This window comes from Seriola lalandi, unplaced genomic scaffold (genome assembly GCF_002814215.2).
Source record: "Seriola lalandi dorsalis isolate HSWRI2012SDOR001 ecotype SW California unplaced genomic scaffold, Sedor1 jcf7180002054866, whole genome shotgun sequence".
Taxonomy (NCBI): domain Eukaryota; kingdom Metazoa; phylum Chordata; class Actinopteri; order Carangiformes; family Carangidae; genus Seriola; species Seriola lalandi.
The window spans coordinates 57,874-82,239 of NW_019525419.1; the positions used below are offsets into that span (position 1 = coordinate 57,874).

Here is a 24,366-nt window from a genome sequence, read left to right on the forward strand (position 1 = left end):
GACTTACTGGTAGCTCCGAGAAGCTGTAATGAATTATTACACCTCAGAGGACAAAAGTAATGGATGTAATAAACTGATGATTTTGATTCTCTTGAGAGTCTGACCACTGGATGGATGGCACTGTGAAGAGGTCATTATGTAGCTAGCCTGTCTTTCTCAACCGGAGGCCCTGTCCGATGAGGAGAGACGTGAATATACAAAATTAATTGGATGACTTGCAAAAATCAAAAGCTAAAAAGGAGCAAAATTACTTTTGACAGAGATAAAAGACACTTACAGCAACTCTAAAGAACGTGATCAGAGCATTAGCACTGTTAAATTAGCTATTTTTTATTTACAAGGCAGACTACACATACAGTACAGTTACAGGCTGCTCTGGGGGAAGCCAGCCTCACGGCAGTTCTCGACACACACCATCACATCAAAAGCTCCTGAGATCAAAAGGAAAATGAATGACATTTGTCAAGAACACACTCAAAAAGTCTACACCCACATATACAAAAATAAAACTACAGGGACTGAACACAACTGGGAGATGACAAGACTTCCTCTCGAAGTAGAAGTTGCTTTTAGACTCCATACCCACAGTCAGTGCTTCCAAATCAAGGGAGTACAATTTGGTTATACAGCTGACCTCAGAACAGATCCGACCAAGCAACTTCATCATCTAGAATTATTTATATTCTTCAGGAGTTTTCCTCCAATGCAAAAATAAAACGCAATAGTATAGTGACAAATTTGAACACTGTAATACCATTAGGGCTTTAATTCAACTAATGCTCTGTTAAGTAGTTTTGAAAATGTCTGACTAGTTAAGGGACACTGATATTCACCTAAAGGACATCAAATCCTAAAGATTCTCAAAGACTTTGACATACTTGTAGATTATGAAATAAATAAGTACTCTCAGATTTCATATTCATCCGTATATTGAACAGGGAAAATGAGGAATCTAGATTTCACTACAGTTTGTGTGTTTTCCGTCTATGAGTAGGACCGTCAGGAGAGTAAGATTTGCTTTACAGGCAGATACAGTAATATATTGTAAACTAGGGCTTATTTTGGGGTAGCACAACGTTACAGGACACTTCGATAGAAATCCACTGTATAGAACACAGAGCCTATGAAGTTCAGTCATGCAGGATATTGATTCAAGTTCTATACATTACAGTTCTATCTAACAGGTCCCAAACAGTAATAGCTAGTATGGTATAAACCATCAGTCTGGGGGCTGAGACACAGCGACAGGAGCAGCTGAACAGTTTGTCTGTCCAGGAAGAAGAGGCTTTTAATGGCACAGTATAAGTCCTTGATCCATAAGAGTCCATTATAGTGCTAAAGTCGTTGACTGTTGTGATTTGCTACTGAATGTCCACGTGTGTTGAGTTATTTTATCCAGGTAATTTGTGTGTTTTGTTTGTTGTTTGTTTGTTTTATGCTAACGTCACAGACAAGGCGATGGTGGTGGAAGATTTGGAACTCATGTCCGCCGAGGCTCCAGCCTGTAGGAGAGCTGCGTCAGTGCCCTCTGGTTGTCAATCACACAGAGCTTCCTAACGTAACCCCGTACCTCTGCTTGGTTTTTGTTTGGTTGGCATATGTCGGGATCTAACGCAGTAAGAGAAAGGACAGGATAAGAGAACGCATCATTAGAAAGAATATTTGCAAAGACAGCAGACAAATGTAATGTAGGTGCACTGATCAATAACATGCCACTTACTGAAAGGCTGGCTTCTACAATGCCTCACTTGCCGAATCGTGTTAGCTATAATACGCTAATGAAATAAAGAGATTAACATATTAGTCACGCATGAGTGAGGAAGATGATAACACTGTTAAAAATTGGCATATAACTTAAGCTAAATAAATAAATAAATAATTTGCCTTTTCATTGTTATCAGAAACTCACCATTTTCTCAAAATTGACCATATTGTCAATAAATGTCTTGTTGCCCTCATGTGTGAATGTCATATCTGAAAAAAAACATTTATTAAATTTAATGGTAGCCGTGTCTCATAATGAATTCCTATATGATATAGCAACTGGTGTGCTCCCATAAAGACATGTAGACATTCTCCACAGTGAGTCATACCTTTGAGAAGGAGGGGCATGAAGGGGATGATTGGTGGTTCCAGTTTGGTAACAGTGAGTCGGTAGGACCGGTGGTTTCTGGATGGGTCCTGTCATCAGAAGAATTAATAGAGTTAATATCTAATACATTTAAATGTGTTTATTAAAAACACTATTTACTTTTCTTGATTAACACTAGTGATATATATACATTTAGTTAGCTATTATTCTGCTTTTATTCACTCAGGTTTTTAGGTATGTCAATGATATTTCTGCTGCCAACCCAGTATAATTGTGATGAATGGAACTTCATTTCTGGTACTCAAAGTATCTCTTTTTCTCTGAGACGACAGCTGACCCATTAAATATATAATCAAAAGCCACTTTAAATGTGTTTTAAAAGATTTCGAAATGCAGCTTACCATCATGCTCTCAAACTCGGCATAGAACTTCTTAAACTTTGTGGGGAGTTTCTGCCAAAAACAGATAAGATCTCAGTGACAGGAGACATGAATGTAGTACTTTAGCAACAGCAGAATACAAACAAGGTTCGCTGAAGATCTAGACTCAGATTAATTGGTTTTTCGAAGAAGATGTTTACCTCCCACGTCTGGCTCAGTCTGCTGACAGCAGGGTTGCTCATCCCCATGATGATGGCAAAGAATGAATTCAGGTTCTTAAACTCTCGACAGCTACAGACAAGTACACACACACACACAGAAGCAAGAAATAAAGTGAATGCAACTAAAGTATATAAGAAAGTCTTCATCTCAGTGCATGTGTACAAAACAATGTGTATACAGTATGAAGTGTGTGAAGGACCAGCAAGTCCTACTCACTGTGCGGCTATCTTGATGAACTTCTTGAGGAGCTGGACTCTCTTACTGAGCTGTCCGCAGAGGCAGACTTCAGTGACAACCCACAGTTGAACCTGGTTGAATCTCCGTAGGAATAAATCCAAATTAGCCGTGGTTCTTCTGAAGCTCTGCCGGCCGAATGTGTGGTAGAGCAGCTCGTGCTGGGGAGAAGAGGGAGGAAACAGGAGCAGCAGGTTTAGAGTTAATCCAATGGACAGGTCCTGCCACCATGCATCTATTAAGCATTTGTCCTGCAGGGTTTTTGTTAAGAACAATAATGCTGCACCAGCACAGGAGAAGGCCTGTAAAAAGCCAACTTGCAGTAAAAGGTTACATATGTATGGACCGACACAGTTATCTGACTATGAGATTGTTTCTGGTGTGTAAAATTAGGCCCTACACAACACTGTAATGGCCTGAGGTTGTTTTTAGTGTGTCTGTGCGATATACCTCATGTACGCAGCTGAAGAGCTCCCAGTCAAACATGGTCATTTGGTAAGCCAGATCCTTAGAGCTCATCAGCTCAAACGTTGACATGGAGCCTGCAGAGGGGCCCTCCTGCTCTGGAAGAGGAGTCTGAGACACACAACCCACAAATGTGCAAGCACACAAAAGAATATAAATAGTGAGTATTCACAGGTTCACACACATTTTACACATGTAGTTTTGGCCAAAGATGTATTAAAACCTAAGACAAGTATTACATTCAGCACTCTTGGTTTCTTGTTTTGGTTTGTAGGTTCAATGTCCAATATACTTTAAGTTAAAGTAAAAAATTTGTCAATGTATATATTCCTATATATTCTTAACTGTTGCTCAAATATCACCCTTAGTATTGTGAAACAGATGAATAAAAACATATTCGAAGTAAACAGGGGAAACATTTACCAGACTGTTGAGCTGGTCTCGAGGACAGGCAAATAATCGCCCGTTGATGCCCAAAGTAGAAAACACTGAGACGTCATTAGGCTTCAACATTTGTTTTTCTGAAACACATAGAGAGAATAGTTGAGCTGTACCACCCAGATACCTCCCAACACTAACTCAAAGACACTAGGAAAATATGCACCAGTTGTTTGAGGTTCTATTCATCTACTGAAGCCACTGAAATTACAGATCATCAGTCTGTTGGTGATGTCACAGTTGAACATGTCTTTCCCATCTAAATCGAAACTGTCTTCTTACCACCAGCGGCGCTGAGGTGGACCAACAGGAGCTCGTCCGTTGTGCCAAGTTTATCAGCCACAGCGCCGATCACTTCTCTTCCTGTCGCTGACACAGCGATCCGGATAGTTGTGTATGTGTGATCACTGCAGTACACCTTCAGTAGGACTAGACACAATGCAAAAATAATACTCAAATACAATATGTATGTGGCCACATCTGATCTGTGATGGATAAAATGTCCAAGATGAAGATGCATTTGTCCACAACAAGCAAAACACGATGTAAAGTCTACAGCCCGACTAGCAGCCTTAAAGGTTGTGATGGTTATTACACCCAAAAAACAGTTGGATACAACAAGCATCGTACTGAAGATCTTGCTTTTCATTGTCATGGATGTATGAATCCAAATATGGGAGCCTATTCCTTGCAATAAAAGCTGCTCACCCAGTGTCTATACCAAAATAGTTACTCCTGCTCCCAGCTTTGTGCACCATAACCTATGAGTCATACCAGACACTAGTCAGCTGCTGCACACACATGAATGGCAGGAAAATTCATTGTACTCAGGATTTCAGATTTTACATACTTTTACTCAGAAAATGTCATGACATGGTGTAAAACTATGAATTTTGGTTCTGGTGTGATGGTGGCTTTACAGAAGAGGTCAGGGGATAACTGTAATGTTAGAATTCATCTCCCCAGGACCATGAATACCCTCATTAAAACTTAATGGCAATCTGGCAAACATTAATGTTGGGAAGTTCTGCCATTAGCAGACACACACACAAACACACACACTTACTGTCATCCTGATTCCTAATGGGTTGTTTTTTTTGCAGCCTTTCCTCTCCGTTGCTGAACTGTCGTATTAGGCTTTTCTGTTAAATGAAATGGGGCAATGTGTCAGTGTCCACATCATAATGATGCAGCCAACATTTAAAAAAAAAACTGTAGTCTGGGCGTACCTTTTTTGTTGACTTGGCTTCTTCTGAACTACAAAGTGAAAAAAGTGTAGCAACAAAAAATTATTCAATAAATAAATTGGGCTGGGTTTGGGCATTAAACATCAAGAGAAAGTTTAATGTGTAGGGGCTGAGAAACATACTGTAATTTGATGATTTTCTCCAGGTCAGGAACCAAGTCCTTCAGAGCTCTCAGCATCCGAGAATCATTTGATAAACTTCCATACAACTCCTGCAGAGAGACAGAGAGGAAGAACTGCCCTCAGACCATGCACAGGATCGGTGTGAGTAATTTACTGCATTTGAAAGCTTGCTCATGTTTACCTCCAGGAACGAGACTGCAGCAGGCTCCTCTTGTAGCAGGTATGTGTGTGCGTTGGCCCAGCGCAGGGCCAGAATGAGGGCCCTCCTCTTACTGTTGAGCGCATACTCCAACCTCTCCTGTTCAGAGCCAGGCGGAGATGCCGCATGGTAGGTGCACACAAGGTTAAAGATAAATACAAAGATCAATAAATAAATAGATCTCATGTTTCTGAGATTGTAAACACAGAGAGATCCAGTTTGTCAGCTGCTCATCCGGTGCTCAAAACCTTTCGGCCACAGCATGCATCTCAACAAATCAGCAAGGCGACCAAATCCATATTTTTTTGCAGTTTAAGATAAAGGTTAGGTTCTCAAACAAAATTAGATAGAGATATAGTTGTGTTTAAACCTATCATAGCACGATTCAAGCACATTTTCTATTTGCAGTGTAGCTCCCCAAGCTCATTCAACTGTCATACAACTTGATCAGGGAACACATGACGAGAACTAAACGCTTTAATGAAAATAGAACTGATACTTGTGGAGAATCGACTCAAGGCCATAATTAAGCCTTTTCACCACATCCAGGTACCACACAAGGGTACTGTTTATTATGTATAATGATCAGTGCAGCAGTGGTAAAACAAGTCGCTGAGCACTACAATGACTAAGACAACAAGAAAAGACCTTCTCAGCTGGGATTACAACTTCATACTATGGTGTGAAGAGGTGAGCAGTCAGTCAGCAGTTCATTAGTGCTGGATGGTCAACTGCTGCTTCAGCGCTTCCCTAAGCAGAACTGTAAGTTGCACAATCCAAGATGCTGTCAGTAGCACTGATATAGTATGCAGCAAACATTGGACACGTTGTCAACATAACATGCTGGCTACTGTTAGAAATTTGTAGGTGCATCTGGTTAAATGAGTATCACAGAAAGTATGAATTAAAAATAAAAGGAAATACTGAGTCCATACCAAGGCAGAAAGAGCAAGACAGAGTAAAGGCAGAAAGGATATTGTGCCATGAGTAGAGGGCACATCTGGCTGTTGGGCATGAAGACACAGTGCATGAGGACAAAATCATCCACTGCTGGGTCTAACAGATGAGAAGAAAAATAGAGAGGGCAAGAGGGAAGATGGTCAGAGGGGAAAGGGAGGAAATGAAGTGCAATAGAACCAAGAGGCTCAAAAGGTTGTGAAAATACCATTCATCATTAACCCATTCATCTTTCTTAGCTGTCTGGTCCCTGGTATGGTAATCTGACACAATGATCTGTGTTTTGGGTTTTAACTAAGGGATGAGTTGAGAGGAAACCTATCTAAACTCAGTGTGCCCAACCTTTCCGATTGTGAATTTAAAACTTGAGGTAAAAGGGACATTTTATTACATAAATCCATGGTACATACCATACAACATAGTATCACTGAATAAATATCAATGAATAATGTAGGCTCAACAGAGATGTGCTGTTTTAGAGGAAAAATACTAATGAATTCATTTTTGTTTACACGTTTATGCAATATGAGTAGCTCTCAATACACTTTTCAAATTCAGCATATGACACACAATAATCTCAGCCATCATCTTTCCAGTTTAGGTCTGCTGGCCTTCGTTTCATAGTTTTCTCCGGCTACCTGGTTCACTGTGATGTATGTCCATCCTCATGGTCTCCAGGAAGTGCTCAAGAATCTTCTCTGGTGTTCCTGATATCACAGTGTACCTTCAGAAGTTGAGAGGATGCAAAGTGTTGCATTAATAGAAAAACACATAGCCACTTTTACACAAGACAGTGAGAGAAATAAGCAATATTTTGTTTTTCTTGCTTTTTTTGTCTACTCCTAGCTATGTTTGTATGAACATTTGTTGGTACTGTGTGTAGATATGTGCACCCAAACACACACACATACTTGATGCTTCCCAGGGTGGAGGTGCGAGGACTCTTTTCTAACACCAGCACAGCTTGTTCATGTTCTTTCAAACGCACTGTGTTGGCTTCCACATCCTGCATGTACAAAATCCACAATACAGTTATCACTGTGTGTGGAATAAGAAGATACAGTGTGACATTTAAAATGCAATACAACTCATATGCCAGAGGAGGGAGACAAACATCACTGTGAGACGGCATTACCAGGCACACAGTGCAGTATAATGCCTCAGACAGCATGAATGAATGGATCTATATATATTTTTCCTTTTCCTTAAGGTGGTGTTCAATGCAATGCATCTAACCTTTGATTTACTGGTTAAAGAATGTAGACTCTGCAGTGACTTTGTGAATATACATTGCTAATAACAGTATTTAGAACAGTTTGGAACAAAGGGAATAATTTGATTCTAATGTAATTACCCATCAGACTCAGGATAAATGTCCAGCTCTTGTCCACCTACCCTGAGTATCCTGTTGAAGTCTTCCTTGTCTACACGAAGGAAGTGACAGTTGTCCTCTCTCAGGACAATGGAGGCAGCACGAGGTGAATCTGTAACCAGGGCCAACTTCCCAAAGTCATCACCCTCATGGAGTGTACACACCACACCCTAAGACACACACACACGTATGCAAAGACATAGCAAGGTACATAGAAGCACAGACACAGACAGAGTTTATTAGTTCTTAAACCCTAAAGAAAAATCAGAAAGAAGCAGGAGCATTCAGGACTAGGATGGATCACATGCATGCCTGTATGTGTGCATAGAGCATTTCTGTATGTACGCGTGATAAATGTGCGGATGCACACATGAGCGTGTACAGTACATCTGCCTCTACAGTGGCTGTGTGGTGTGAATTTGTGTATGCATACAATCCCTTAAGCCATTTAATCATAGTGATGATTCACGGTGAGCTGAGCAGACTTTGCCAAACTCCACTGCTGGTGTTTCCAAGCCTGCTGGTCTGCTCCACACAGACATGATGAGCTACGCATGTTAATCCAGTGCATACACATGAAATATCATCAAATGAAGCAGAAAACTACAACAATGCTCATGTGTCAAACAAAGAAAACATAAGTATGTAGGTGGATGAAGGCATTCAAGCATGTATGCACACACCTTGCCATAGATAACCACATTGACGGAGCCCTTCTGGATGATGTACCATGATGTGCCCTCCTCTCCTTGGTTGAACACTGGAAGGTAAAGAACAAACACATATTACCCCACATTCATGACAAATATGCTCAATCTGTAAACCCCCTCTATAGGAGGGGGGTATGAAGGGAGAGACGTGAGGCGTGTGTCGTGTCAAAATTCGTAGTCCTTGTAGTTATAACTCAGTCTAATCTACACACACAGAAATGATACACATATTTTTACATTCAATGTGATTTATAATTCCTAAAGATATCACTGGATATCCTGTCCATAAAAAATAAATGTCTACAGATACACTTGGAAATCATAAAATAAAGACATTCATTCACTCATTATACCTGCAGAATTTGCCTGAGAAACAAAATGTTTTCTTCAGTAAAATAGTAATTCACTAATTGTCATCATAGCATTCTTTATTCCTATGCATCAGAAAACATGTGCATACACTACCACAAGGCAACAAATAAAGGCATCAATATTTTTTTGCAGTACTAAGACATGCCCTATATGTCTTATGAACACAGTTCTTATATTCCAGGAACAGTGGCACTTCTCTATCAATTCATGTACAGATGTTGTCCCTGAAAACCAGGGTGCAGATCAGATGCACAATAGGTACACAAACAAAAATGTATTTTAAGAACAAAGTGAAAACTCACACACGGTTCCAGCTTTTGCATGTGACTCGAAGATCACAACGCTTGCCAGTTCCCTCTTCACCTGCAAAACAGAATACGGTTTCAAAACTAAGGTCGTATTGGATTTTGCTGCACTGCAGAAATATGTGTGGGAACAGGAAAATGCACAGATCAGGGTTTTTCAGGATTATTCAAAGTGACCCGGGAGTCCTCACAGTCCATCATGAGGATAAGTTACATTATTTCTGCCCTTGAAGATATACAGTATCTTTGCATCTCTATGTCTGTTTCTACAGTATGTTCACAGAGTATGAAACAGCATGCACTTGCTGGATTACCTTACCTTGCTGAAATTTGCAAATAACCTTTACTGTTATTTTTATATAAACACACACAGACAATTTTATATTTTTAGCAGATTGCATGATCTTGGAATGACAAAATAATGTTTTGTTGTATGTACGTAATAATAACAAAGTTATCAAATTGATTGAAAGCAGCTTTGTTAGTGGGACTAAAAACTGGTTAAAAATATTGTGATTTAAGCCCTTTGGGTGGGAAACTGTCAACTCTTGAAATGTGCTTCATGTAACTTATAGTAGTATAATAATGTGACTGCATCTAGTAGTTGTATATGTAATATTTATTCTGGCAGGGAAATGCTCTGTATAGAATATGCAAGCAAAAACAAAAACACTTTTGGAGCCGGTACAGACTTAAGACCTCCTCCACACGGTGAACGCTTGCCAACACAGAGCAGATTGTGTGTAACAGTGTGTCCCATTACACGGGTGGGAGGGTTGCTGACAGTGACAACAACGTCTCCCTCTAGTCTTAAACACAAAAAGTCTGTAGCAAGTGGTTGTGGCGAATTAACAGCCTGTACTGTGAAAAGTCTGTACTGTCCCTTTAAAAGAGAAGTAGACCGTCTGACTCACAGTGTTGGAGAGGTGAGCTAAGGCCTTGATGTGAAGGAGCTCATCGTAGATGATCTCTAGGTCATCCCCTGTCCTCTGACCAGGCCTAAACACACACACACACACACACACACACACACACACACACACACACACACACACACACACACACACACACACACGTTAGTCAGAATGGTTAGGGTTAGGGAATGTTGTTTCAAAAGTAGAGACTACAGATGATTTGGTCATATTATTATTATTATATATTGTATGTTACTGTTGGTTTTGGATGACATTTGATTCAATATGCCAACTGTCTGGCATAACTGAAATACAAAAAATATAGAGCTATAAATGATGTATAAAATGTGGCAGGAAGCCAGGAATGGTGAGATGATCTTTCATGATTTAATTCAAAGTATTATATATAAAGAACTGTAATGTGTTGCCAGTGTGATGTGAGAAATACTATTGAGTGACTGACGATTTCCTGAGGATCATGCGCAACAGTGCGTCAGGTCCAATCTGAGCGAGGAAGAGGATGGTCTCTGGCAGCTCTTCCTCACTCTCCCTCTTCTCTTCCTCACTAGGCAACGGTGTGTCCTCTTCCTCATCATCAAGAAAACGGTAGAAGAGGTACTTGTCCTGGAAACCCAGCTCTTGGTCCACTGAAGAGCAGACAAGCACATACAGGTCAAAAGACACAAGTGTAAACATTTAAATGCAATCAGAGTTGTTTTTTTTATCTGAAAACATAATTTCAGACATCATCTTTGAAGTGTAAGAATCTGAGATCAAGACTACATCTATATTTTATGTTTGTGCTTCAAAACTTCTAATTAATTTTCACTCTGGTATTCATACTGACTCTCTCACTGTGAATTATGTTAAGATTAAAAACCCACACTCCAACTCAGAGTCAACCAGTGAAACTTTGCTTTTAGTCTAAAATTTGTCTACAGAATTCAGCCTCTATTTTGCACTTGCAATAGCAACGAATTCTAATTTATGCATTGAACAAAATACAAATTAAAAAAAGGACAACATGAAAACATTAACTTTCTACCTGTTTTGTATAGAGTTTTAAGGAATAACTACAGTATGTCATGAGGAACTAAACTTAACAAAATGCACTATGAAGATAAAGTAATAAAGACAGCTGTGGTTTTAGTTACCGTGGTTTAGTACCCCTTCTTCTAGTAGTGCCTGCCACATCCCAACAGCATGGGACCGCGTGAGCACACACGCACTCTGCAGCACCAGCCAGTCAACCAGCTCTGTGCCTACACAGCATTGTCTGCAATACACAAAAAAATACATTGTTCGAATAGCAAATGCGGAATCATTAAAAATAGCCCCCATATCTTTATCATCCCAGGAATATTCCCAAAGCTGCTGCGTGTTCATAATTCAGTACAAATACACACAGTTGGATTTTATACAACCATGCTCCTACCTGTATGTCTTGAGGTGGTACTTCCTGTCTCGAATCATGTGTGGGGCTCTGGACAGAATGGCATTGCGGAGAACCTTCCCTGCTCTCTGCAGCTTCTCTGAGGGGATCTATCGAATACCAGAGTGGCACGGATGTTGATTGTGATACAAGACAAGACATATTCTTGCTTACCCTATGCTGCAACATTTATATGGACAAAGTTAAGAGTAGGTTAATACCAATCTGAAACCACATTGTGACATAAGTGAGCATATGTGCATTCTAGATTGTGGTTCATCCTTCATACAGTACCAGTAAAAGTGCATCAAAACACAGCGCAGACAAGCAAATACATCCTGCACAGATCACACCTGCATCTCAGACAGAGAGGAAAATGGCAGATGTGTACGCATACATACATGCACGCACGCACGCACGCACGCACGCACACAGCTGCTAATGAAAACAACAAAGAAAGGCATGCTAATTGGGCAGATGGGATCTTTCTTCTATGTGCATGAATTAGCTTGCATTAGCATGACTACAGAGGATCACAGCTGTGAGTCGTCACTTGTCTCTTCACAGAACACACACACACCTCCAAAATCCATTCTGGCATTCTGGTTCATTCACAAACATGAAAGATTGCAGCAGTGCTGGATGTTATGACACTGTGGCCTGGTTCACCATGTTCTTACTACACTGTTCAAAACAAAGAGGATGTTTTCTGTAAAGACTCACGTACCTTTTGGTTTCAAATATGAACTACAACACACATTAAAATAACTCATCTGCTCTCTATGAGACTGAAACATGCGTTTTTGCTCAACCTTAAATTCCATGCCCACACAGATATTCTGACACAAGTAGTGAGGACACAGAGGAATCCAAGACTGCTGGAGACGATGCTGTATATTATACAACAGTATACTGGTTGTGAGTTTAGTTCATTCATGCTTTGTGTACTGTCAGGAAGGGCACAGTTCTCTGAAACAAGTTTATTTAAAAGGATCAAGTTGCGATGTTGTCTCTCTCTCTTTTTTTTTTTTTTTTTAAATTTCCTATGCAAATCCGAGACAAACCTTTAAGTTCAAACTGTGAGGTGGAGTGAGTGTTTACCTTGTTGTGAGCTTTGTTGGCCGAGTCGGAGTTCATGTTGTCTTTGTCTGTGAGTCCTGAGGAGGAAAAACTGTCATCAGCCTGGTCAATTTAAAGATGTCTACAGAAGGTGGATACCTCTCATTCACAAATCATTAAAACACATTATGTAGCTTAGTATAATATCTTGAAAAGGACACGGCAGCACTTCAGGATGACAGCATAGTCTTCATTTCATAAGATGAAGAGAAAAATACATTCTCCTTGTCATAACTTATTATACTTGTTTTTTCCTGACCTCTAATTAACTGTATTAGCAACATTGACAGTTCTTTGTGTGTGTGTGTGTGTGTGTGTGTGTGTGTGTGTGTGTGTGTGTACTCACTGTCATTGTTGGATCCACTCTCCATTGCTCCATAAGGAGGGGCCAACAGTCCAGCCAGGCTCTGACGATACTTCTACAAGACAAAACGTGCATGCACACATCAGACTCAGCGTCAGACTTGAAAACATTTACACCTCTACTGTTATGATGCACCTTTTATAATACATCATTTATTAAACATCAAACTCCTTACATTTCAACACACACATAGTGTTACTCTGAAACACACACACTGCAAGTGCCTCAAAACAAAGCCCTTTGTACAACCAAGATCATTTACATGCAGAACAACTAACATTATATAACACACACACACACACACACACACACACACACACACACACACACACACACACACACACACACACCAGGGTTAATGAGAGCAGTTGAGGTTGTTAAATGTGTACAGATGCTATTCTTACAGATGTTAAAAACAAAGTGTTTTTGCATTTCTATAGCAGAGACACTGGAAATCACACAGCAGGCAATTATGAGCCTTCTGAGGACTGCCAGGAACACACACACACACACACACACACACACACACACATAGACAGACATAAACACAGACACACTCTTACAGAGAGAGACAGAAAGAGCATCTGTTAGATCTAAAGACACAAACACCACCTTTCTATGTAACCAAGACAATCAAATTATTTTTACCTGATCCCAATATTAAAGACAAGCAAACATTACAAACATTACAAAACAATCTCTGGAAGTTTTGTGAAAAAAAAACAAAACAACAAAAATAAATAACATGAAAAATTACAGTGAAAGTCTATCTTGCCCACATGCACACTACAGACTACTCACCTGGGGTAACACACTCAGCTGCCTAAAGCTGGAGGGATTGAAATCCCAAAGAGCTGCCCTCTGCTCCTTTACAACTCACACACATGCCACCGGATAGCATCCTGCTCAAAACAAGCTGCTCACTTCCTTTCGCTCTCTCTTCCTCTCACACAGTTGCCTCAATGTCTTTCTCTGTCTCCCACTCTCCCTCACTCACTCGCTCACTGTGATCGGGCCAAGAACCAGACCACTTTCCCCTTACAGGTTACCACGGTGATCTCAGTCTCTGTATGACTGAGCTACTCTAGCAGAGGAAGAGAAAGAGGGAGGGAGAGGCAGAGAGAGCAACCAGAGGAAGGAAAGAAAGGAGTCGTGAGGATGAGGATGGAGAGGGAGGGAGCGAGGAAAGGAAGGAGGCTGGCAAAAGACACAACCTGGCCCGTAAAGGAGAGAGGAAGTGGGCACGAGAAATGTAGAGCTGGTCAAAGGGGAAGAGGAGTAAATAAGGAAAGAGAAAGAAAGTGGGAAAGACTTACAATAACAGCCGGACATAGTCCAGAGCCATGCAACCGCTAGCGGTTTGATACACTGTGTATTTACACACATCTGTCAGGAACAACAAGCTGTTTAACATTCACATCCCATTTATTCATCTCACTTTCACTTGGTGTTAAAATTATGGAGCAGCGCTTTTTTTTTCTTTCATCCTTTCATCAAACACATGACTGCATTCATCTCGTAGCTTTCTAGTCCTCACCATACACAAGCACATGCACACAAATTAGCCCATGCGTACATGCACACACAGACACACAAACATAAAACACAAAGATCCTTTTACTATGAGCTGAATAAGATTCAAAAGAGAACAACCTCAGGCTATGTTTTCTGCTTTATGTCTACTGTCCTAAAATAGACAGCAGAGAGGGAGACTGAGTGCACTTAGTTCACAAACAAAACACTACAAGCCCAATAATAAGATAGCACACATGCTCTAATACCCAATTATTGCCTTATCTAGCTTTTACATTTTCCTGTGACATAAAATGGAGGTATCACGTTTCCGTAATAATAATACTGAAGAGGACATTATTATTCTCATAAATCGCAACAATTAATAGATAAATGTGTTTTGTACAGATACAGAGCAGTAAAGCTGTCAAAGCAGCAATTATTTCTGAAGTACTCTTTTAAACAGAGAGGAACTGTAAACATGAAAAACAGTACTCACATTTTTAATGCATAATAACTATTTAAAAAATATACATCTTATAATTGTCTAATATTGTTATGCCATTGTAATTATCAGCAGTGAGTTCTAAACATTTATAAACCATGGATAATGCATGGAACCAAAACCTTTATTATGTGCAAAATGCTGCATCATTCAATTTATAATTTACTTATACCAATGAAAATGTATCTATTGTTAGTCATCAAACAGTAAAAAGCCACAAACGCATCATTTCATTACTGAAAAAAACAACCTTTCACGTTAGGTAATAAAAATAAAAGCCTTCGCTTCAGCCGTCTCACTGCTTTGAAGTCAATGATGTGCTTAAGTTAATGAAAGTCTATGAGGTGGATTCAAGATTCAAGGGTTCATAAGAGTCCTTAAGCAAGACACACAAAATTACTCTTTACTTTGAGCCTGACCTCTAAACTCAATGTGAACAAACAACTGTTTCCCTACAATTAGAAACAAAATGTCCGATAGAAATTCTGACATAATACATTACATATAATAACATTACCATTACCTACGCCAAGGCCAGACAATCATGTCTGTCAGATCAAGATTATTATCTGGCTCTGAACCAAATTGTACAAGGTCATGTGATTTTTCACACCAAGATACATACATTATTTCCTGAGAAATCGGTGAAAGTGTCAAAAAATTCCCTATCTCACTTTGTTAAGGAAAGTGATAAAAAAAAATTCCTGGATCAGCCCCTTTAACCAGATCTGAACCAAAATTTAATGGGTTCTTCCCTGGCCAATGCCCCATCCCTCCACCAAGTTTGGTGCAAATTGGATCAGTACTTTTTGTACAATCATGCTGATAAATTAACAAGTGAAAACTTAACCTCCTTGGTAGAGGTAACTATAAATATTATAATAAGTATGACAGTAATAATGTATATGTGAAAAAACTAAAGACAAACAGTAAAACAAGTTTAGGGTAGACACCTGTGGCCTTTGTGTACTGACTGTGAAGCCACAGTAAACCGACCTACCGCTCTGCCAGGACTTCCTCTCTGAGTGGGACCCAGTGCATTGAGAGAGTAACCTCAACAAGGAGGCCCACAGAGAGGCAGCTACTACGATGCCAACTCCCAAAGACGATGCCAGTCCTCAGGCCAAAGCCATGTTACTGAGCACTTATTCATTGTACCAGGAGTCCTGTATCATACAGTTATCTGTTTGCTATATCTGAGCTGTTGACATGACATATTTGGGAATTTTTTGTATTCTGGACATGCATCATCTAAGCCATTCATTACAACAGTCTTATTTTTTCTCTCTTTGTTTTAATGTGTTAAGCTGTATCTGTAATGTACCAATATTATGTAGGGATATAAATATTCTTACCCATTGGAATGCCTCCAGTGTATGACTGTCCTTTGTTTCATAAGCACTGAGTGGGCACCAGTTGGGACATGTCCTCCTCAAACTTGTTTTGACAATAAATGTGTTCTTATGTCTTTTGACTTGTTGTAGCAGGAAAAGAACAGATGTAAGTAATGACCTTATTTACTGCAAAGGAAAGTTATTGATTACACCTGTGCCTTTCCTGCAGTAACATATCAGAAAATCTGCCATGAGATCAACATTTTTTCACTAAGACACATCACACATTTCTGCATATTTATACAAATAAATACTGTATTTACTCAAGCAGATTAAGTCATCTACGCCAGCTTAAGGAAATCCCTGCACTTATCATGTTTAGATTCTCTTATCTCACTGCCTGCACTAAAATATCAAAATATTACATGTATGCAGCTTGGTGCATTGGTTTGGTGCATTATCTCTTGTACTGTAAATCCTGCAGTCACATGAGGCTCTGAAAACAATAGAAATTCAGTACTGCACACAAGCACACACAGGCATGTATTGTATATACACTGTCCTCTCTCTCTGTCTTTCTCTCTCTCACACTCTCTCTCTGTCTTTGTGCTTTAAATAACTCACTGTAGAGTGTCACCTGAGGTGTGTATCTAATAGGTGGAACAAAAGGCACTGTTATAGTGGACAGCCCTCTTGTGGTTAAAAGCACAATTACAATATAAGGTAGTCTGAAAATTTCAGTCTCAATAGGGATGCTCTTCCCCAGATGGAAACCTTTTGGTGCGCTACCAAGACAGAGTTCATGCTGAATCGTGAAATTCAAGTTCATACTCACAGATACAAACAGTTTTTAACACTCTTTCTCTGTCTCTCACCTCCCAGAGGCTTTTAAACTCCCTCTGTTCGATGCGGAGCAGCTCGCTGGTCTCTCTGCTGACAATGGTAGCATGGCGTGGCGTGTTGTCCAGGATAGACTCTCCAAACGCTGTCCCAATCCCCAGTGAACAGATCGTGACTGCATCCTGCACATAAACAAAATATATTTGTTTAAACTGCTGCTGTCACAGAGGAGTAATAGTCAGTTATAATGGTGCAGTTTTTTAGCAGTATCGAGAAACACGACACTGTGATACCACACAGCAGTAATAGCCAGCAATATGTATAAGGTTTTATTTATGAACATGGACAAACATAGAGAGCAGACAGAATAATATGTGGTAATTAATGCAAATAAATTAAAATACGAGGGCCTGGTAAACAGAGTCTCCTGTAAGAAAAATATCTCTAGGTGGTAGATATAATTGGAGAGGCTAGAGACAAGCAAATGCACATCCACATGTGCACACACATATACCCACACTGTCCACTTATTTAGACAAATACTCCGCATGCTATGCAAACCTTTCCAGCTGTCCAAACTGACATTTCAAATATAGCCACAGAAACTAGGCCACCAATGGCACTTTAGGGCTACATACATGAAGAGGACGCTTCACAATGGAGGGGCTTCTTATCTCTGTCTTTCACTGAGAAATAAATCCTCCCTCTCTCTTCTCCCACATGTCATTCTTCTCCTCTATATGTACAGTATAACCCTATTTTCCACACTCAAGAATAAAGGGTATAAAGTGTAGCGGAAAACACCATCCTCAGTGGACTTGTTTTCTGTGCTGTGGCAGCTTTGCTCTGGCATATTTAAGCAAGAAGACACAAGCTAATGTAGCAGAACAATGTCAGCACTGAAGAGAGTCATGCAGGACCAGCTCTCTAACATGAGGAGCACTTGTAGAGCAGCCTGGATCTTGACAGTGAAGGTTAGGACAGAAACTGTATGAGAGGCAATAGGAAAATAGCAGCCATAACAAATAGTACATCTCGACAAAAACAGAGGGGAGAGTAACAAATGCACCCAGTAGTGCTAATGACGGAAGATTCATTCATTAATTCATTCATTGGTGATTCAAATGATTTACAGGAAAAACCCAAAGCAGATACACAGCGGGACAACTGAGAATGAGAAAGTTTCATGTGAACTTAATTGCATGAATTTGAACTTGATGTTACCTGGTGGTTGGCTGTTTCTGACACTTTGACATCCAGGGAACCAGAGAGAACAGCATACCAGCTGGTGCCTATGTCTCCCTGTCGAAACACTGCAGAAACAGTAGAGTAACAGCATGTAAAAATACATTCAGTACATAGTATGTAGTACACATTTTTATTACTATTACCAGATTGATTCATTCATAAAAACTCATACGACTATTCCCCAATATATCACCAGCATTTCTCCATTTCAAACTCAAATGTTTCTTCTTGGCGCGTGCTCTGCTGCGATGTCACAGTCAATCATGTCAGCTTATAAATACAGGCTGGGATACAGGCAGGGGCATGAGTGTGTATGCATAGATGTGACAAGTGTATATTTCATGTACAGTATTGCTATGTGGAATATATACAGGCTGGAAAGACAAAACTCCCTCTGGGACAATCAAGATTATCTATTCATCTATTTCTTCAAAATGGAAATTAAAACAAAAACTTAGAACTCGCTTAGTTAGATACAGATGGGTCCAAAACATAAAACAATCATGTCATAAATGTGTGTTTTTGTAAGAAATGGTAGAAACTGCATTATGATAAAAAAAAAACTTTTAATTTTACATCCCTAATAGAAAGTGAAAGAAATGCCTGCTATAAATTAAAATGAAATAAAGAAAAAAATACATGCTTTAAAGCACCTGTGTGTAGGATTTAGTGGTATCTAGCAGTGAGGTTGCATATTGTAAGGTTCTGATTTTAACCCTTCACCTCACCCCTCCTTTTCCAAGCCGTGGCCTTAAAGTAACGTAAAAATGCAATGAAAGGCCCTCTCTAGAGCCAGTGTTTGGTTTGTCCATTCTGGGCTACTGTACAAACATGGCAGTGCAATGTTGTGCTCCATGGGAGAGGACCAGCTCCTTATTTAGATGTGAAGAGCTCATTCTAAGCTAATGAAAACACTATACACTAATAGAAATCTAATTATGAATATTATATTGCATTTCTAATGGGCCTGACTAAATGCTACACACTAGCCCTTTAAAGCTGAAATGACCAGTAAATTAATCATGACAGGTTATTTACCAAGTAGAAATGCAAGATATTTGCTGGTTCCTGGTTCTCAAATGTGAAGATTTGTTGCATTTCTCTCTTTTATACTTCAGTGTGGAGTGAGTATCTTTGGGTTTGGAAAAATGTTTCACTATTCACTGAGGATTTATAGACGAAACTACTAATCAAGAATATAATGGACAAATTACATGATAATGACATAATCATTAGTTGAAGCTCTAAAAAGGTTTCTTAAAGAGAGTGGTCTTGTGCGAAAACAATTATATCCTGTGAAGAGTTAAAATAACATTTGCATGATTTGAATTAAAATGGTCACAGTACTTTGCATTCCCATCCATCATACTTCAAACAGTCTTAAGAAGACAACAAAGATCTTCTATAGCATGACTGTCATACAGTATAATGACTTAATAGAACAGAATAATTCTGTATACCGTATGATGAATGCTTTACTGTGCTTTCCTATAGAGAGCCAGTCTCTGCAAAACAGCATTATTTTATAATCCAGCTATAGCCTGTGTGTGTGTGTGTGTGTGTGTGTGTGTGTGTGTGTGTGTGTGTGTGTGTGTGTGTGTGTGTGTGTACTTACAGGTGATGCCTTTCTCCAGGCATTCATAGAAGGCACAGGCACAGATCTGCAGTAAAAGCGGAGATGGGAACCTCTGAAAGGCTTTGACCTCTCTCAGTCTGGTCAGAATAATGTCCACATCCTCTCCTGAGCGCTCCGAGGGCCTGTGCAGAGAAGACCCACCATTAGATCTTGCATTAGGTGTTAAATAAGCATATCAGTGGTGTTGCAAAATGATTAACTGCATGATGTAACTTGCTCACTGTGATGGATTATCCATCTAATGCAAGCCCATATCTGCCTGAAGGGTAGGAAATCGATCAAAAACCTACAATGTGCTTTTGAAATTGGTTAGCAGTGATGTTTAATGTTTGTAATCACACTAGTCAATGGACTAAACCCTGAAAAATCAGTGGTGTTGTCCTCTAAATTTAAAGACAGCACTATTGTTTTAGTGTTATGTATGCAATTGTGTGTGTGTGTGTGTGTGTGTGTGTGTGTGTGTGTGTGTGTGTGTGTGTGTGTGTCTGTGCACGCTGCTTCATTTTTCGGCTTGGTGTCTGCTGATAACAGTGGAGAGCTGCAGGCGTTACTTCACTCAGCTCAGACCCCCCACAGGGTGTTGATGCAAGATCTCATTTGTACTGCTGCTATTTCTAATACGCTTAAATCTGAGCACACACACGTGCACGTCACTGTTAGACATCTACGCAGACAGACAGACAGACAGACACATACAGACACAGACACACACAGACTCATACACACACAGTTTGAAGTTTGATCTAAGAGCTTAAACATTCTTCTCTGCGATGTGGTGATGAAAAACTACAGAGCCAAAACGTCTCAGAGTAACACACACTGTAGTTAGCCCCATTCATTCACTTAAACTCCCTCTCCTAGTGACTCATCCTTGCACGTGTGTGTATGTGTGTGTTCATACAGAATAGCTAATGCACCGTGGGCTTCTTCCTTCACAGACAGGAGGCTGTCTATCCCCTCTCCTCCTTCAGCTCCTTCCTTTTCCCTCACTCCCAGCTCTCTTTTTTGTCTGCCTCCACTAAACATTTCTCTAATCTTATCACATCCATTTTTTTCCTCTCCTCTCTCAAGACTTGCCTGTTCCTCTCAGGAACACAACAGGCAAGATGGAAAAGAAAAAAATGACCCCTCTTCTTTTTTAAGCTACCCATTTTCTCCTCTCCATTACTGGCACAAACCACATTTCCATTAAGTCCCACCACTAACACACCCTCACATCCCATTATTATCATCCTTTTATTTCTGCTTTCCAAGCTCACAGCCAGCAATGACTGCCTCTTTACACACACGCACATGTACATACAGGGATGAACACACATATATTTGTGTCCCCGAGCAGTAGATTGCCCTCAGTAGCAGGGACGATACTCCCAGATAAACACAGACTACGCCTAAAGGGCTACACTGCACAACACATCTTACAGTCCCACAACATCTGCTACGAGCTCTGGGTGATTACAGACAGGTTTTTCTTTGTCTCTCTATCTTTTTCTCCCTTGTTTTGTCTCTGACTCATCCTCCCATCATCCACCTACTGGCTGCATATTGGCCCTCGGTGCTCCAGCAGGGCATCATATCCCTGTGTAGGCTGGGTTAATGGTTTAGACAGGTGGACTCCCACACACTACAATAGGGAGAGACAGAGAGGTTAACTCTTCAGGGTTGAGTTGGTAATACCAGCATCACCCTTCACCTATTCGTCTACAATGAAACTGTTAAGATCTGTCATTTATAATCCCCTGGTTAAATCCTTGTTTTGTTGTTCTTTCTCTTTTGATGTCCTGTGCTTGCTCGCTCCCTGCCTGTCCAGAGGAATCTGCCTCGCCCGTTGGTGTGCAACGGATGTGACCTGAGAGCTGTTCACCTTACCTCACTCACCCTCCCTCTATTTCCCTTTTCTCTCCTCCTTGACTTCTCCTTCCTCAGCCCCCCCACCCCCACTGTCCATGTCAGCAAAGATCTCAGCTTTCAACCACAAATTATGACTAACACACACACACACACATACACACACACACACACACAGACACACACACACAACACAATGAGGAGAAAATTGAGAGACACCAGAAGGTTCTGCAGCTTGTTTGAAGAAACATCCATCTGGAAAAATTTGGTGTTTCCAGACAAATAAATCATAGGTTGATTTGTGGCAGCTATCCAAGATGTCAGACAGCCACAACACAAACAGATTTCATGAGCTGGCAGATTAATACGTAACTGTAGCAGTGACTCTTGAATTGTGTGTACACAGCACCCATCTGTATCACCACCAACGACCTGAGATCCTGTTAGAAACACTGAATATTAAATCACCACACACAGCTCAGACTACAATTTACTTATTTAAAAATTACTCATCAAATTACTCATTCAGGCTTGACATATTTACAAATTAACTTACACGTTCTGTGTAGGAGAGAATAAGTTTAACCTGCTTACTCATTAACCTGATTAATTGTTTACTATGTCATCTGATAGTGTATCCCACAATGATGTGTGCTACTATTTTCCTGCCGTAAAGGGACATTAAGCCTCAAATGACATCTGGACCGGTGCTGTGTGTGTTGACTGGACCGTCCATTACCAGTCTGGAGTTACACTCAACAAAACAAATCAGATCTTATCTCACATACTTCACACTCACTGGCAATAAATGTCTTTGCCAGATATATTAGAGACAGTCACATCTTAACCTCTGCCTATACTCCCTTGTCCTTACTCCCCCTCCCCGCCTCTCACTCTTCACTTGCTCACATCAACAGATACTCTAGATGAAAGGTCCCAAACACACACACACACACACTGAGCTGGATATTGATTGAGTAAGAGGTGCATAGCTGAGGAGCACTCAGTGCTCTACAACAAGATCCTGTCCAGTCTACTCTGTTGACTCAGCCAGCCCTTACTGACACCCAGCTACTACTGCTTATGGGCTGCATTTAGTTTAAGCTTTACAGAATCATAGCTTTCTGTTTGCTGGATGTTTTCATCCTAAACACCAGATTTGTCAGCATTTTAGCTCTATAAGGGTCACACCCCTCTCACAGTGATTTTATATTATATTATGGAATTTTCCACATTTAGAAAATAAACAACAAATCACACTTAACTAAAGCTGACAAATATAATTTAACAAAAATAAATAAATAAATAACCAAATGAACTGGCAAAATGTTCATTTTAATGCAATGAAGTCTTTTAGTATAGCAAAGTGAATATGACTGCACACTGTACTCAGATCATACATCCAATCTTATTACAGGTGGGGATGAGAAGACAAGATGGTAGCTTCAGGTTGCCAATGGTAACGTGGGGATGTGTCATAGTGAGGTGTGTACAGTATGTGTGGGTGTATGAGCTGTGGGGTGCATGTCTTATATATCTTTGTTGTTTTTAGGTGTAAGGCATATCATCTACTCAGCTACAGTAATTAGTGTACAGGTGGCCTTTCCATCATGTTTATTTATTAAAGCCCTCTCCCTGGCATACTGGGAGATACAGCCCAGTATGCTGGCAGCATAGGACCTTTATGTCACTGGACAGGGATGGTATAGACTAAACCAGTTAAACCTTACAGCAGCTTCTGAAATGAGGATGAGAGTTGATAATAAACATACTGTAAATTATCTGTTCAGTTATTCTAACCTGTTCTGTTGAGAGCAGACAGACACAGCCTCACATGCAGCACTGTCGCAAAAATGGGAAAAACAATGCCCCTAATCCTTATCTTTCAAGAAATCACTCACATATACCCCTCAGTAGTATTTTGAAAACGTAAAGCTATTTGATTTAGGCAGACAGACAAACCATGTGCGTCTACTGAGCCATCTACCACAGCCCATGCAGTGCAGAGACATCCCAGTGAACCTCGAAGCCACCAACGCCTTTTTGACCGAGGAGATACAAAAACAGGAATTTAAAAACGAGGGTGTGTATTGTTATGCCCTGCAGCCTTTACAATCACGCGATGAGGGGCATATATTCACTGATAACCACAGTAACCTATAATGTGCTACAAACAAGGCGTATCACGCTAGTATTGCACACTCGCACACTGCACAAGCAGCGATCGCCGGTTCCGATTAATCACGTTGACGCGAATGAATGAAAGAGGGCTGAGAAAACACGTACGGTCGTTGCCGTGTGTGGATGCGCGGCGTGGAGGTGCATCGTGGAGTGGATTCACCCACCTTTTATCCAGACAGCAGATCCACTCCGCAGACGGAGACGAATTGGGGGACGTCTGCACCGCGACCATCTTCCCCGGCCGTGTGTGTGATGCTACCGGAGGAGGCTTCCCTTCCCGGTTGTCGGTGGTCGTTAATGAACGTGAGCACCGACTGC

At 40.4% G+C, this 24,366-nt stretch overlaps 1 protein-coding gene across 1 annotated transcript; it reads right to left on the reverse strand.

The window, feature by feature from the left end:
- Nucleotides 1–309: 309 nt before the first annotated feature.
- On the reverse strand, nt 310–24,366 carry LOC111671130 (rap guanine nucleotide exchange factor 4-like). The gene is made up of 30 exons (XM_023428152.2): nt 24,213–24,366; nt 19,999–20,141; nt 18,360–18,448; nt 17,171–17,317; nt 12,927–12,999; nt 12,563–12,618; nt 11,465–11,571; nt 11,184–11,305; nt 10,493–10,676; nt 10,030–10,114; nt 9,113–9,173; nt 8,412–8,488; nt 7,752–7,898; nt 7,268–7,362; nt 6,995–7,080; nt 6,377–6,455; nt 5,382–5,532; nt 5,201–5,289; nt 5,061–5,088; nt 4,898–4,973; nt 4,114–4,260; nt 3,817–3,914; nt 3,379–3,504; nt 2,911–3,089; nt 2,673–2,763; nt 2,494–2,544; nt 2,094–2,181; nt 1,910–1,974; nt 1,721–1,775; nt 310–1,608 (listed from the first exon to the last, which is right to left on the reverse strand). Exons 1-30 carry the CDS (start codon nt 24,278–24,280, stop codon nt 1,481–1,483), a joined length of 2,991 nt encoding a protein of 996 aa, XP_023283920.1. The 5' UTR covers nt 24,281–24,366; the 3' UTR covers nt 310–1,480.

Bases quoted from the DNA above. Each gene is read 5' to 3' on its own strand.
- LOC111671130 (XM_023428152.2), bottom strand. From the start codon at position 24,280: ATGGTCGCGGTGCAGACGTCCCCCAATTCGTCTCCGTCTGCGGAGTGG. The intron at 10,677-11,183 runs GTAACTAAAACC...TCTGCTCTTCAG, and splicing joins AGAAGGGGTACTAAACCACG to TGGACCAAGAGCTGGGTTTC. The intron at 5,290-5,381 runs GTAAACATGAGC...GTCTCTCTGCAG, and splicing joins CTGCAGTCTCGTTCCTGGAG to GAGTTGTATGGAAGTTTATC.